Source organism: Salmo salar, chromosome 10 (assembly GCF_965601325.2).
Source record: "Salmo salar chromosome 10, fSalSal1, whole genome shotgun sequence".
Lineage (NCBI taxonomy): Eukaryota > Metazoa > Chordata > Actinopteri > Salmoniformes > Salmonidae > Salmo > Salmo salar.
In genome coordinates, this window is record NC_138300.1 from 122,882,781 (window position 1) to 122,898,102 (window position 15,322).

The 15,322-nt window shown below is 44.9% G+C and overlaps 1 protein-coding gene across 1 annotated transcript in view; it reads left to right on the forward strand.

Annotated features, from left to right (window-relative positions):
• The window catches only part of LOC106561776 (protogenin B), a 50,605-nt gene extending 38,046 nt beyond the window's left edge, over window positions 1-12,559 (forward strand). Inside the window, exons 17-20 of the mRNA XM_045688632.2 lie at window positions 4,927-5,050; window positions 5,706-5,853; window positions 7,329-7,436; window positions 7,576-12,559. Coding sequence (XP_045544588.2) covers window positions 4,927-5,050; window positions 5,706-5,853; window positions 7,329-7,436; window positions 7,576-8,241 — 1,046 coding nt within the window. The 3' untranslated portion in view covers window positions 8,242-12,559. The remainder of the gene's footprint in view (window positions 1-4,926; window positions 5,051-5,705; window positions 5,854-7,328; window positions 7,437-7,575) is intronic.
• Window positions 12,560-15,322: the final 2,763 nt, after the last annotated feature.

Consider the following 15,322-nt stretch of genomic DNA (forward strand, 5'->3'; position numbering starts at 1 on the left):
TACAGGGGGTACCGGTACAGAGTCAATGTGGAGGCTATATACAGGGGTTACGGTACAGAGTCAATGTGGAGGCTATATACAGGGGGTACCGGTACAGAGTCAATGTGGAGGCTATATACAGGGGGTACCGGTACAGAGTCAATGTGGAGGCTATATACAGGGGGTACCGGTACAGAGTCAATGTGGAGGCTATATACAGGGGGTACCGGTACAGAGTCAATGTGGAGGCTATATACAGGGGGTACCGGTACAGAGTCAATGTGGAGGCTATATACAGGGTGTTACGGTACAGAGTCAATGTGGAGGCTATATACAGGGGGTACCGGTACAGAGTCAATGTGGAGGCTATATACAGGGGGTACCGGTACAGAGTCAATGTGGAGGCTATATACAGGGGGTACCGGTACAGAGTCAATGTGGAGGCTATATACAGGGTGTTACGGTACAGAGTCAATGTGGAGGCTATATACAGGGGGTACCGGTACAGAGTCAATGTGGAGACTATATACAGGGGGGTACCGGTACAGAGTCAATGTGGAGGCTATATACAGGGTGTTACGGTACAGAGTCAATGTGGAGGCTATATACAGGGGGCACCGGTACAGAGTCAATGTGGAGGCTATATACAGGGGGTACCGGTACAGAGTCAATGTGGAGGCTATATACAGGGGGTACCGGTACAGAGTCAATGTGGAGGCTATATACAGGGGGTACAGGTACAGAGTCAATGTGGAGGCTATATACAGGGGGTACTGGTACAGAGTCAATGTGGAGGCTATATACAGGGGGTACCGGTACAGAGTCAATGTGGAGGCTATATACAGGGGTTACGGTACAGAGTCAATGTGGAGGCTATATACAGGGGGTACCGGTACAGAGTCAATGTGGAGGCTATATACAGGGGGTACCGGTACAGAGTCAATGTGGAGGCTATATACAGGGGGTACCGGTACAGAGTCAATGTGGAGGCTATATACAGGGGGTACCGGTACAGAGTCAATGTGGAGGCTATATACAGGGGGTACCGGTACAGAGTCAATGTGGAGGCTATATACAGGGTGTTACGGTACAGAGTCAATGTGGAGGCTATATACAGGGGGTACCGGTACAGAGTCAATGTGGAGGCTATATACAGGGGGTACCGGTACAGAGTCAATGTGGAGGCTATATACAGGGGGGTACCGGTACAGAGTCAATGTGGAGGCTATATACAGGGGGTACCGGTACAGAGTCAATGTGGAGGCTATATACAGGGTGTTACGGTACAGAGTCAATGTGGAGGCTATATACAGGGTGTTACGGTACAGAGTCAATGTGGAGGCTATATACAGGGGGTACCGGTACAGAGTCAATGTGGAGGCTATATACAGGGGGTACCGGTACAGAGTCAATGTGGAGGCTATATACAGGGGGTACCGGTACAGAGTCAATGTGGAGGCTATATACAGGGGGTACCGGTACAGAGTCAATGTGGAGGCTATATACAGGGTGTTACGGTACAGAGTCAATGTGGAGGCTATATACAGGGGGTACCGGTACAGAGTCAATGTGGAGGCTATATACAGGGGGTACCGGTACAGAGTCAATGTGGAGGCTATATACAGGGTGTTACGGTACAGAGTCAATGTGGAGGCTATATACAGGGGGTACCGGTACAGAGTCAATGTGGAGGCTATATACAGGGGGTACCGATACAGAGTCAATGTGGAGGCTATATACAGGGGTACCGGTACAGAGTCAATGTGGAGGCTATATACAGGGGGTACCGATACAGAGTCAATGTGGAGGCTATATACAGGGGGTACCGGTACAGAGTCAATGTGGAGGCTATATACAGGGTGTTACGGTACAGAGTCAATGTGGAGGCTATATACAGGGGGTACCGGTACAGAGTCAATGTGGAGGCTATATACAGGGGGTACCGGTACAGAGTCAATGTGGAGACTATATACAGGGGGTACCGGTACAGAGTCAATGTGGAGGCTATATACAGGCGGTACCGGTACAGAGTCAATGTGGAGGCTATATACAGGGTGTTACGGTACAGAGTCAATGTGGAGGCTATATACAGGGGGTACCGGTACAGAGTCAATGTGGAGGCTATATACAGGGGGTACCGATACAGAGTCAATGTGGAGGCTATATACAGGGGTACCGGTACAGAGTCAATGTGGAGGCTATATACAGGGGGTACCGATACAGAGTCAATGTGGAGGCTATATACAGGGGGTACCGGTACAGAGTCAATGTGGAGGCTATATACAGGGTGTTACGGTACAGAGTCAATGTGGAGGCTATATACAGGGGGTACCGGTACAGAGTCAATGTGGAGGCTATATACAGGGGGTACCGGTACAGAGTCAATGTGGAGGCTATATACAGGGGGTACCGATACAGAGTCAATGTGGAGGCTATATACAGGGGTACCGGTACAGAGTCAATGTGGAGGCTATATACAGGGGGTACCGATACAGAGTCAATGTGGAGGCTATATACAGGGGGTACCGGTACAGAGTCAATGTGGAGGCTATATACAGGGTGTTACGGTACAGAGTCAATGTGGAGGCTATATACAGGGGGTACCGGTACAGAGTCAATGTGGAGGCTATATACAGGGGGTACCGGTACAGAGTCAATGTGGAGACTATATACAGGGGGTACCGGTACAGAGTCAATGTGGAGGCTATATACAGGCGGTACCGGTACAGAGTCAATGTGGAGGCTATATACAGGGTGTTACGGTACAGAGTCAATGTGGAGGCTATATACAGGGGGTACCGGTACAGAGTCAATGTGGAGGCTATATACAGGGGGTACCGATACAGAGTCAATGTGGAGGCTATATACAGGGGTACCGGTACAGAGTCAATGTGGAGGCTATATACAGGGGGTACCGATACAGAGTCAATGTGGAGGCTATATACAGGGGGTACCGGTACAGAGTCAATGTGGAGGCTATATACAGGGTGTTACGGTACAGAGTCAATGTGGAGGCTATATACAGGGGGTACCGGTACAGAGTCAATGTGGAGGCTATATACAGGGGGTACCGGTACAGAGTCAATGTGGAGGCTATATACAGGGGGTACTGGTACAGAGTCAATGTGGAGGCTATATACAGGGGGTACCGGTACAGAGTCAATGTGGAGGCTATATACAGGGGGTACCGGTACAGAGTCAATGTGGAGGCTATATACAGGGGGTACCGGTACAGAGTCAATGTGGAGGCTATATACAGGGGGTACTGGTACAGAGTCAATGTGGAGGCTATATACAGGGGGTACCGGTACAGAGTCAATGTGGAGGCTATATACAGGGGGTACCGGTACAGAGTCAATGTGGAGGCTATATACAGGGGGTACCGGTACAGAGTCAATGTGGAGGCTATATACAGGGGGTACCGGTACAGAGTCAATGTGGAGGCTATATACAGGGGGTACCGGTACAGAGTCAATGTGGAGGCTATATACAGGGGGTACCGGTACAGAGTCAATGTGGAGGCTATATACAGGGGGTACCGGTACAGAGTCAATGTGGAGGCTATATACAGGGGGTACCGGTACAGAGTCAATGTGGAGGCTATATACAGGGGGTACCGGTACAGAGTCAATGTGGAGGCTATATACAGGGGGTACCGGTACAGAGTCAATGTGGAGGCTATATACAGGGGTTACCGGTACAGAGTCAATGTGGAGGCTATATACAGGGGGTACCGGTACAGAGTCAATGTGGAGGCTATATACAGGGGGTACCGGTACAGAGTCAATGTGGAGGCTATATACAGGGGGTACCGGTACAGAGTCAATGTGGAGGCTATATACAGGGGGTACCGGTACAGAGTCAATGTGGAGGCTATATACAGGGGGTACCGGTACAGAGTCAATGTGGAGACTATATACAGGGGGTACCGGTACAGAGTCAATGTGGAGACTATATACAGGGGGTACCGGTACAGAGTCAATGTGGAGGCTATATACAGGGGGTACCGGTACAGAGTCAATGTGGAGGCTATCTACAGGGGGTACCGGTACAGAGTCAATGTGGAGGCTATATACAGGGGTACCGGTACAGAGTCAATGTGGAGGCTATATACAGGGGGTACCGGTACAGGGTCAATGTGGAGGCTATATACAGGGGGTACCGGTACAGGGTCAATGTGGAGGCTATATACAGGGGGTACCGGTACAGAGTCAATGTGGAGGCTATATACAGGGGGTACCGGTACAGAGTCAATGTGGAGGCTATATACAGGGGGTACCGGTACAGAGTCAATGTGGAGGCTATATACAGGGGGTACCGGTACAGAGTCAATGTGGAGGCTATATACAGGGGGTACCGGTACAGGGTCAATGTGGAGGCTATATACAGGGGGTACCGGTACAGGGCCAATGTGGAGGCTATATACAGGGGGTACCGGTACAGAGTCAATGTGGAGGCTATATACAGGGTGTTACCGGTACAGAGTCAATGTGGAGGCTATATACAGGGGGTACCGGTACAGAGTCAATGTGGAGGCTATATACAGGGGGTACCGGTACAGAGTCAATGTGGAGGCTATATACAGGGGGTACCGGTACAGAGTCAATGTGGAGGCTATATACAGGGGGTACCGGTACAGGGTCAATGTGGAGGCTATATACAGGGGGTACCGGTACAGGGTCAATGTGGAGGCTATATACAGGGGGTACCGGTACAGGGTCAATGTGGAGGCTATATACAGGGGGTACCGGTACAGAGTCAATGTGGAGGCTATATACAGGGGGTACCGGTACAGAGTCAATGTGGAGGCTATATACAGGGGGTACTGGTACAGAGTCAATGTGCGGGGGCACCGATGTCGAGGTAATTGAGGTAATATGTACATGTAGGTAGAGTTATTAAATTGATGTGATTACTCAGTGTGACATGATTTCCCATATCTTCCAGTGTTCTCTGACGGCCTGTACCACACAGAGCAGAATTCCATGACAGGGATCATCGTGGGGGTCTGCATCGCTCTGTCCTGTATAGTGATGTGTACCATCATCCTCATCAGCAAAGGCAGATCCAGGTATTTACACAATATTCATCTTAGTAACAGTCTTCTCCTTCTTTTCCTTCTGTTTCTTCTCCTTCCTGTTTCTTCTTCTCCTTCTTCTGTTTCTTCTCCTTCTTCTGTTTCTTCTCCTTCCTGTTTCTTCTCCTTCCTGTTTCTTCTCCTTCCTGTTTCTTCTCCTTCCTGTTTCTTCTTCTTCTTCTGTTTCTTCTTCTGTTACTTCTTCATTCCTGTTACTTCTCATTCTTCTGATACTTCTTCTCCTTCCTGTTTCTTCTTCTGTTACTTCTTCTGTTACCTCTTCTCCTTCTTCTGTTACCTCTTCTCCTTCTTCTTCTGTCTTCTGTTTCTTCTGTTACTTCTTCTCCTTGTTTACCTCTTCTTCATCTCCTTCTTGATACTTCTTCTCCTTCTGTTTCTTCTCCTTCTTCTCCTCCTTGTTTCTTCTTCTTCTTCCGTATCTTCTGTTTCTTCTTCTCCTTGTTTCTTCTTCTTCTTCTCCTTCTTGTTTCTTCTTCTCCTTCTTCTTCTGTTTCTTCTTCTCTCCTTCTTCTTCTTCTCAGACTATAGTCAATTTACTCATTCTAATGCATCAGCCATTTTTGAAAGAACTCTCTTCAAATAGATTCTTTCCTTATTGTCCCATAACTTCTACTCTTTACTCCAATAGGAAATCTTCCATCTGTAAGATAATTGATGTAGTGAATGGTGAGGGAACCCATGGTCCACATGCTAGTTTGGCCCTGGCCAATGAACACCAGGCTGAGAACATAGAGGCCCTGATGCCCATGATGGCACCACACTTCATTGATGCCAAGGTGAGACATGACTCCACAGACACAGACCATGAGTGTGTATGTATGAGACTGTATTTATGTCATATACAGTGCCTTCTATTGTATATACACATACATGTTTATGGACAGTGCCTTCGGGAAAGTATTCAGACCCCTTGACTTTTTCCACATTTTGTTAGGTTACAGCCTTATTCTAAAATGTGTTAAATTGTTTTTTTTCCCCCCTCATCAACCTACACACAATACCCCATAATGACAAATAAAAAAAAGGTTTTTAAAATTTTTTGCAAACGTATTAAATCGGGTCCGGACTCTGGCTGGGTCACTCAAGGACATTCATAGACTTGTCCCGAAGCCACTCCTGTGTTGTCTTGGCTGTGTGCTTAAGGTTGTTGTCCTGTTGGAAGGTGAACCTTTCGCCCCAGTCTGAGGTCTTTAGCGCTCTGGAGCAGGTTTTCATCAAGGATCTCTCTGTACTTTGCTCCGTTCATCTTTCCCTCGATCCGGAACTAGTCTCCCAGTCCCTGCCGCTGAAAAACATCCCCACAGCATGAAGCTGCCACCACCATTCTTCACCGTAGGGATGGTGCCAGGTTTCCTCCAGACGTGACGCTTGGCATTCAGGGCAAAGAATTCAATTTTGGTTTTAATTTTGTTTCTCATGGTCTGAGAGTCTTTAGGTGCCTTTTGGCAAACTCCAAGCGGGTTGTCATGTGCCTTTTACTGAGGAGTGGCTTCCATCTGGCCACTCTACCATAAAGACCTGATTGGTGGGGTGCTGCAGAGATGGTTGTCCTTCTGGAAGTTTCTCCCATCTCCACAGAGGAACTCTATAGCTCTGTCAGAGTGACCATTGGGTTCTTGGTCACCTCCCTGACCAAGGCCCTTCTCCCCCGATTGCTCAGTTTGGCCGGGCGGCCAGCTCTAGCAAGAGTCTTGGTGGTTCCAAACTTCTTCCATTTAAGAATGATGGAGGCCACTGTGTTCTTGGAGACCTTCAATGCTGCAGAAATGTTTTGGTACCCTTCCCCAGATATGTGCATCGACACAATCCTGTCTTGGAGCTCTATGGACAATTCCTTCAACCTCATGGCTTGGTTTTTGCTCTGACATGCACTGTCAACTGTGTGACCTCTATATAGACAGGTGTGTGCCTTTCCAAATCATGTCCAATCAATTGAATTTACCACAGGTGGACTCCAATCAAGTTGTAGAAACATCTCTAGGATGATCAAAGGAAACAGGATGCACCTGAGCTCAACTTCATGTCTCACAGCAAAGGGTCTGAATACTTATGTAAATTAGGTATTTCTGTTTTTTATAAATCATTTTTTTTTTTTTTTGTAGGTTGCTGAGGATTTTTATTTATTTAATTCAGTTTAGAATTAAAGCTGTAACGAAACAAAATGTGTAAAAAAGTCAAAGGGATCTGAATACTTTCTGAATGTACTCTACGCCTTTATCTTGTTTCTAATCTGGTTATCTCTCCGTTTCAGGGTGGAACAAACCTGGTGATTACAGGAACTGGTCCAGTCTACGGTATCAACCGTAGTAAGACATGGCAGCTTTTTAAGACGGAGAGACACAATAGAAATACAAACCAGGTAGGTCTTCAGACACGAACCAATCCTGTTGCTGCTATTAAAATACCAGTCTTCAACATAGAATTTACAGTATTGAGTATTGGTAATTTGTTATACAATGACAAAACTAACAAATATCGCTCCTCTCCCTTATCTCTAGGCTGAGAACAGAGCATGTCTGTACAAGGCAGGGAAGACCGTTCTGTGTTATGAGGAGAGGGAGGGCGCGTCGCCCCTCCAACCCTCCAGCCTGCAGATCCTGTTCGGTCCACTAGGGGACTTAGAGAGCTCCGGGGGCTTCAGTGAGGGAAGCAGCTCTGGAACTACTGAGACCAGCGAGGGGAGTCAGGAGACAGGAGACTCTGGTCACTACTCCGACGAAGAGATAAGCAATGAGATGAGCAACCGGTCCACCTCCACCTCAGGCTGTAACTCCCGGCCTCCGTCCTTCGGGTCGGAGTTGGATGACAGCCCAACTCCAGATGAAGAAGAAGAAAAGCCTGGTTTTAAAGTGGATTCTGAGGTGACGCCACCAAGACATCCCTACCGTCACCACCATGGTCTCCACCAGCCTGGTCATGACACCGTCCAGCATCCCTCACGTCCCTGTTCGCTCTCAGCTGAGGAAGCTGCTTATCCTGCCCAGGACACCGTCCAGCATCCCTCACGTCCCTGTTCCCTCAAGGCTGAGGAAGCTGCTTATCCTGGCCAGGACACCGCCCAGCATCCCTCACGTCCCTGTTCCCTCAAGGCTGAGGAAGCTGCTTATCCTGGCCAGGACACCGCCCAGCATCCCTCACGTCCCTGTTCCCTCAAGGCTGAGTAAGCTGCTTATCCTGGCCAGGCCACCGTCCAGCATCCCTCACGTCCCTGTTCGGCTCTCAGCTGAGGAAACTGCTTATCCTGGCCAGGACACGGTCCAGTCAGCAGGCTCGTCCTCGTGATAGGTTACCCAACCTGAATGTGGCTTATTTTCAGTTGAAGCAGCCCGCTTTTCTCGCTTCTTTGCCTCTTGAAATAGTTCCTTGGGCAAAGAACATACAGTTACGTAGAGGGATCAGGAAGTTGAAGATTTAAGGAGGAAATGGGTGTTCGCTTCAGGTCTACCTCAAGATATTTGTAATGAATGTTGTTGTTTTCCTGTTTTCATTTCTATCTTATTTTCATGTCTGTCTGGTATTTGTCTTTGTGTCAGGTCTTTAGGGATGATTTCTTAGACACCAACCTAATTCGGGATCGGTGACAACCGGATGCATCCGGTTTTCAGGGGAATCGGAAAGAGAGCCTTCCCGCTGTTGGACGTTAACAAGGCGACACTCCATCTTAACCCTCCTCTACATTTACAGGATTGGTTGAACAGTGTAGAAGAGAACCTCCCCCACCCTGTTAGCACAACAAGCAAAGAAACATCACACAGATGACGCTTTGTCTTGAATTGGTGAAAGGGATGTTATGGGATCCTGAAAAGCATATTCAGTGAAGATTGGACATTGGAAGGGCTTCTCTTTTTGTTGTTGTACCAAACTAAGCTTTAATCTTTTGTCTGGGAAACCAGTCCTTAATGTCTATCCTAAACCAAAGCTCTCCCAACAATGAATGTTCAAAAGAATGTAAAAATATATTGCTTTATGATACGTTTACTTCTATAATTAAGTAGATTGTTTTCTTCCATTGAAGCAGAGGGTTTAGTTGGTGACCCCCCTCATTGCTGATTGTCTACCTCAGTTACTCTGACTCTGTATTATAGTACTACCTCATTTTAACAATATATTGTGCAGTACCGTATTATACTACTACCTCATTTTAAGAGTATTATTGTGCAGTATTATTTTCCCTAACTCAGGGAATGAGGTTGAAAACATTTCAAAGCCATGTTGTCTTACCTGCAGGAGTTATATAGGCTGAATTGTTTTTTTTTTTTTTAAGATTTGTGAAAATTCCTTTTGGAATTATTTGTTGTTTTTTATAAGGTTGGAAAACGCTTTTACGTTTTTTTTTTAATGATGAGTCTCTTCAGTATAGTTCTAACATTGAAGTGCATTAGATACTGTATCTCCAGTCTCTATTTGAGTAAGATCAAGTAACTGAAATTAAACGTTGAACTGGCATTTCCAGTGCAGCGGACCTTAAAAGCTTTAAAATGGCCTTATTACGTGGAAAAGGGCTTTGCCGATGATTCTAGATACAGAGAACCAAAGAAAGAGTAGCAACACGCGACATAACAGCCGTACAGTATTGTAAGTGTACTCTCAATCATTTTGCTGCCGTGTCAAGTATGTATATTTCTCGTTGAATTATCGAGTTCAATACAATTCTTATTGTACATTTTCAAGACGCGTTTTATATCTGGTTGAAAGCTTTAGTGCTCTGTCTTTCAGACGAGTGTTCTCCATTTGCCTTCTATGTACAGTAGATCATTGATGCTATACGCAGCGTTGACACTGTGCTGTTAGATGCCAAAGAGTTGTCTACTTCCTCAGATGGGGGGATTCAGATAGATGGGAGGACTGATGGGTCCTCCAGATGGATCAGATGGGAGGACTGATGGGTCCTCCAGATGGATCAGATGGGAGGACTGATGGGTCCTCCAGATAGATCAGATGGGAGGACTGATGGGTCCTCCAGATAGATCAGATGGGAGGACTCATGGGTCCTCCAGATGGATCAGATGGGAGGACTCATGGGTCCTCCAGATGGATCAGATGGGAGGACTCATGGGTCCTCCAGATAGATCAGATGGGAGGACTCATGGGTCCTCCAGATAGATCAGATGGGAGGACTCATGGGTCCTCCAGATGGATCAGATGGGAGGACTCATGGGTCCTCCAGATGGATCAGATGGGAGGACTGATGGGTCCTCCAGATGGGAGGACTGATGGGTCCTCCAGATGGGAGGACTGATGGGTCCTCCAGATGGGAGGACTGATGGGTCCTCCAGATAGATCAGATGGGAGGACTCATGGGTCCTCCAGATCGATCAGATGGGAGGACTGATGGGTCCTCCAGATAGATCAGATGGGAGGACTGATGGGTCCTCCAGATAGACCAGATGGGAGGACTGATGGGTCCTCCAGAGAGATCAGATGGGAGGACTCATGGGTCCTCCAGATAGATCAGATGGGAGGACTGATGGGTCCTTCAGATGGGAGGACTGATGGGTCCTCCAGATGGATCAGATGGGAGGACTGATGGGTCCTTCAGATGGGAGGACTGATGGGTCCTCCAGATAGATCAGATGGGAGGACTGATGGGTCCTCCAGATAGATCAGATGGGATGATGTCACAGGAGATTCCAGGGTTGGGGCTAGTTCCATTTCAATTCAGTCAGTTCTGGGAGTAAACTGAAATTCCAATGCTTTTCAACAGGGAAATTTGGGATTTTTACATTTCAGTTAACTTACAGAATTGGAATGGAATTAAGCCCAACACTGCCTCACACCAAAACAAAGAATCCAGTCAGTGTATTGACAGTGATAGTAGATGGATGGTGAAGCATTTTGCTTTTTTGGAATTTGCATTCATCAAGCTGATATCACCTGTGGTCACAATTCACATGAATACACTTTTTTTTTTATGAATGTTGTATGATGGAGAAATGTATATTTCTATCCACTATATTTCTAGCCTGGTACCAGATTTGTTTGTGCTGTGTAGCATGCCACCCATGACAATGACCATAGGAGTTGGCTACTGCACAGTACAAACAGATCTGGGAGCTGTCTACAGACCCCAGTTTGACAATACCACAAGATTCTGACTATCAAATCAATAACCCCTATGTATGAAGAGCGACATAATCAAGTTTTATATCTTTGAAAAGCAAATAATCTTGACCAAAGAAGATGATGTTTAAATAATTAGTTACTTGGTTTAACTTTTTTTTTTTTTTTACATAACAGTATAATGTGTTATAAGTTTCTAGGATTTCGATTCATTAGAAAAGGCATTTTTATAGTTGAATCATTGTGATGCCAAGTTCCATTTTGTTTTGAGTGGCTTGAGAGGTCAAAGAGTGTTCAGAAATCTTTCAGATTTCACCTGAAAGATGTTAAAAGTTTACTTTGGGACTGTTTAAACATGTTGTATATTTTAGGATAGTTTTATTTCGTGTTAAAGCATATTTTTCTTAGGTCGTGTCTACACTTGACACTTGCATGTGACTTCTGCTATCAGAATACGAATGTCGCATTGAAAAAAAAAACGGGTCTAAACGCACCAATGTCGCTTTGTGGTCTGATTGTGTTCAGATCCGGTTACCACTTCAGGAGTTGGTCAGGGATGCGTTGTGTGCGGATTTCTCCTCAGTCTGGACACAATCCTGCTACGGAAAGTGCATACAGTGGGCGACGTCCTCAGCACTCCTCCCATAAGTCTCCAGAAAGCTTGTTTTGAAATCGACAGGCGCCTTTTTTCATTATAATGTTGGAGGACATACATTGTTAGTGTGTGAGGAACGTGTTTGCTGGCCTCAGAAATGCTAGCCAACAAGCTAATATTTAGAAAAGCTTTTTTTTGTGTGGGGGGGGCTAGAGTTACGCAAACCCTTTTGCAATCCCTTTAGTGTTGCTTGCTACAGAGGTTAGCTTGCTGGCTAGCTACAGAGGTTAGCTTGCTGGCTAGCTACAGAGGTTAGCTTGCTGGCTAGCTACAGAGGTTAGCTTGCTGGCTAGCTACAGAGGTTAGCTTGCTGGCTAGCTACTGCCATCAGTTGTTGTTGTGTTATCATATTCTGCCTATTCCACCGTTTGTAAAATGCATACTGGCATTTGAATATAGCGCAGGAAAAAGGGGAATCCGGACACATTTAAATGTAGGTTTAGACACGGATTTCCATGATCAGAATGCCAAAGTGTAGACACGGCCTTAGGTGGATATAAGAAAAGACTGTGTTCTCAGAGCCTGCGGCACTGACAGGTTTTGTCGGCTAGGGGAGTTTGCTGCCTTTTCCCGGATACCAATTTGAATCTGTCCTTTTAATTCTACTATTTAAACGTATGTTTTTGTTGTAATTTCCTGCTTTTTGTAATGCATATTTACCATATCATGTATTTCTTTCTGCCAAGTATTAAAGCAAACAGTGTTTCTGTTACAAAACCACAATATTTGATCCTCTCATCATTTGAATAAAAAAAAATCCAGAAAAAGTATTCCAGTGATATTTTTTTTCATTTTTTTTAATCATGCTCAGTTGATATCGATGAGATGAGGACATAGGTTTACCTCAATGTCAACAAAATACACTATACAGTGTCAACAGATACAGAATTGGTTCGTATATGTGGATCTAAGTCTCCCCAGCAAACCAAAAAAAATGGTTCTGTGTGAAAATTGCATTCTGGGAACTTTTTGCAGCAAATTATCTCATTACTCAAAAACTGTCTAGTCGTGCCGATGATTATAGAATGTTTGTTTATTAAAACATTTGCCTGATATTGCAAGGACATTCCTAGAAAAGATTTAATCTGTTCTTTTGAAGGTTACCAGTGTCGTGTCTTTGGCTATGCCGGATTAAGTGATATGACATGCTAACTTATAAAATGATTTCTCTGTAATTAATATTACCTGATTAAGCTAATCATGTAATTAACTAGAAAGTCGGGGCACCACGGAAGAACGTTTATAGAGCTGTTATCTTCCGAATAAACTCTTAAAATACTTTGTAATATTTTACATCGATAGCAGTCAATATTAACCCTTGTCTTATTTTCAGTCTCATAATGAAAGTTGTAAATTCTTGGCTATCTTCACGAACCCTGGCTAACAAGTTGAATCAGCAATACAAAATTGGGTTTAATTATTTATTAACTAAATACCTAACTAATCACACAGAATTACAAATACACAGAATACAATGATGTCATACAGAAAACGTCCCGGTGGACGGAACAGATATGACGGCTGGTTACACAAAGGAAAGGGGGTTGGGCTTGAATGAAAGAGCGGGAAGATTTAGGAACACAGAAACAGCAGCTATGCTATCGTAAAAACATTATCTTATGCATTCTAAATTACCGCCCATTTGGAAAAGGAAAATGCAATAAATATTTACTCTGAGCTGCGCTTCGGTAGATTGGTCGTAGATGCTGGCCGGGTTGGCCAACAGATCTTCCTGGCCGGAAGAATGTCAATGGTGGTCAATTGGATACGTGGTGGTATCTTCGTCTGGTTGTTAGACTGGATCCGTCGTCCGTCCTTTCCTAGCCCACGTTACAGCGGCCGCTGCTAACTCAACGGTTAGGAAGTAGCACTTCTGTAGTGAATAAGCTCAAAGTTCATACCAGTTCATACCAGAGCTCACGCCGAGGTTGGCTTAGTTCTGTCCTTGACATGTGTGTCCTTCTAACGTAGAGGCTGCAGACCTCCCGTACTGGAACCACTGGTTATCTTTTCGTCAAAGGATGATATAGTGGAGAGGGGGAGGGAGGTGTTTCATCGTTTATAACCCGTCTCTTCACAGGGTTGGGCCACTGATCGAGCAGGGCACTTTCCTTATGAAAACCCAATTCTCTCGTTTGGAAGCTAAAATTACATTTCATCTCCTAACAAACATTTTCAATATCAAACATTTCAATTGCATAACAATTCCATGTGACTCTGATAACTAGAGGGCATATACTTTCTCAGGTACAGTTTGTCGTCCTGTCATCAATCATAATATCTCAGATGACAACTGAAATGAAATCCATACTCATTACGTTATCAAGCATATTTCCAACTGGTTTTATTAACAAAATATGTGGTACCTTTCCCCATTTGTTTGATGTTCCCAGACTCTCTATATTTAACACAGGCTATTCAAGTCCTTCAGTAGATTCAGAGAGGTGAAGGGAGAAAGGTATTTATGGGGGGGGGGGGGGTCATAAACCTTACCCACAGGCCAACGTCATGACACCAGCATGTGTCATTAGGTTATTGGGAACATTGTGGGGACATCACAAAAGATAAGTTCTCAAAACACACAAAAAAACTGTCCAGTTGTGCTGACGTTCAGATCATGTTTGTATCAGGGTGCAAAAGAATTGCAAGAATGTTAACAGAACAGCCTTTTGAGTTTTTTTTTTTTTAAAGGTTCCCAGAACATTTAATTAGGTTGTGGGAACAGTGTGGGTACATTTACAGGCGATGGGTTGCCAAAACACAATGCTCAGTTGTGATGACATTCATACAATGTTTACTTTAGGTTGCATACGACATTCCCATAATGTTGTATGATGTTCCACAATTTCCAAATAAGTCTGTTTTCTATGATGTTCGTAGCCTATTTGTTTTAGGTTTAACATAATATTCATACACAATATAAACACAACATGCAACAATTTAAAAGATTTTTACTGAGTTACAGTTTATATAAGGAAATCAGTCAATTGAAATATATTCATTAGGCCCTAATCTATGGATTTCACATGACTGGGAATACAGATATACATCTGTTGGTCACAGATACCTTAAACAAAAGTAGGGGTGATGATCAGAAAACCAGTCAGTATCTGGTGTGACCACCATTTGCCTCATGCAGCGCTACACATCTCCTTCACATAGAGTTGATCAGGCTGTTGATTGTGGCCTGTGGAATGTTTTCCCACTCCTCTTCAATGGCTGGATATTGGCTGGACCTGGAACACGCTGTCGTACAAGTCGATCCAGAGCATCCCAAACATGCTCAATGAGTGACATGTCTGAGTATGCAGGCCATGGAAGAACTGGGACATTTTCACCTTCCAGGAATTGTGTACAGATCCTTGTGACATGGGGCCGTGCATTAACATGCTGAAACATTTACATTTACATTTACATTTAAGTCATTTAGCAGACGCTCTTATCCAGAGCGACTTACAAATTGGTGCATTCACCTTATAATATCCAGTGGAACAACCACTTTACAATAGTGCATCATGATATAGTGCAAC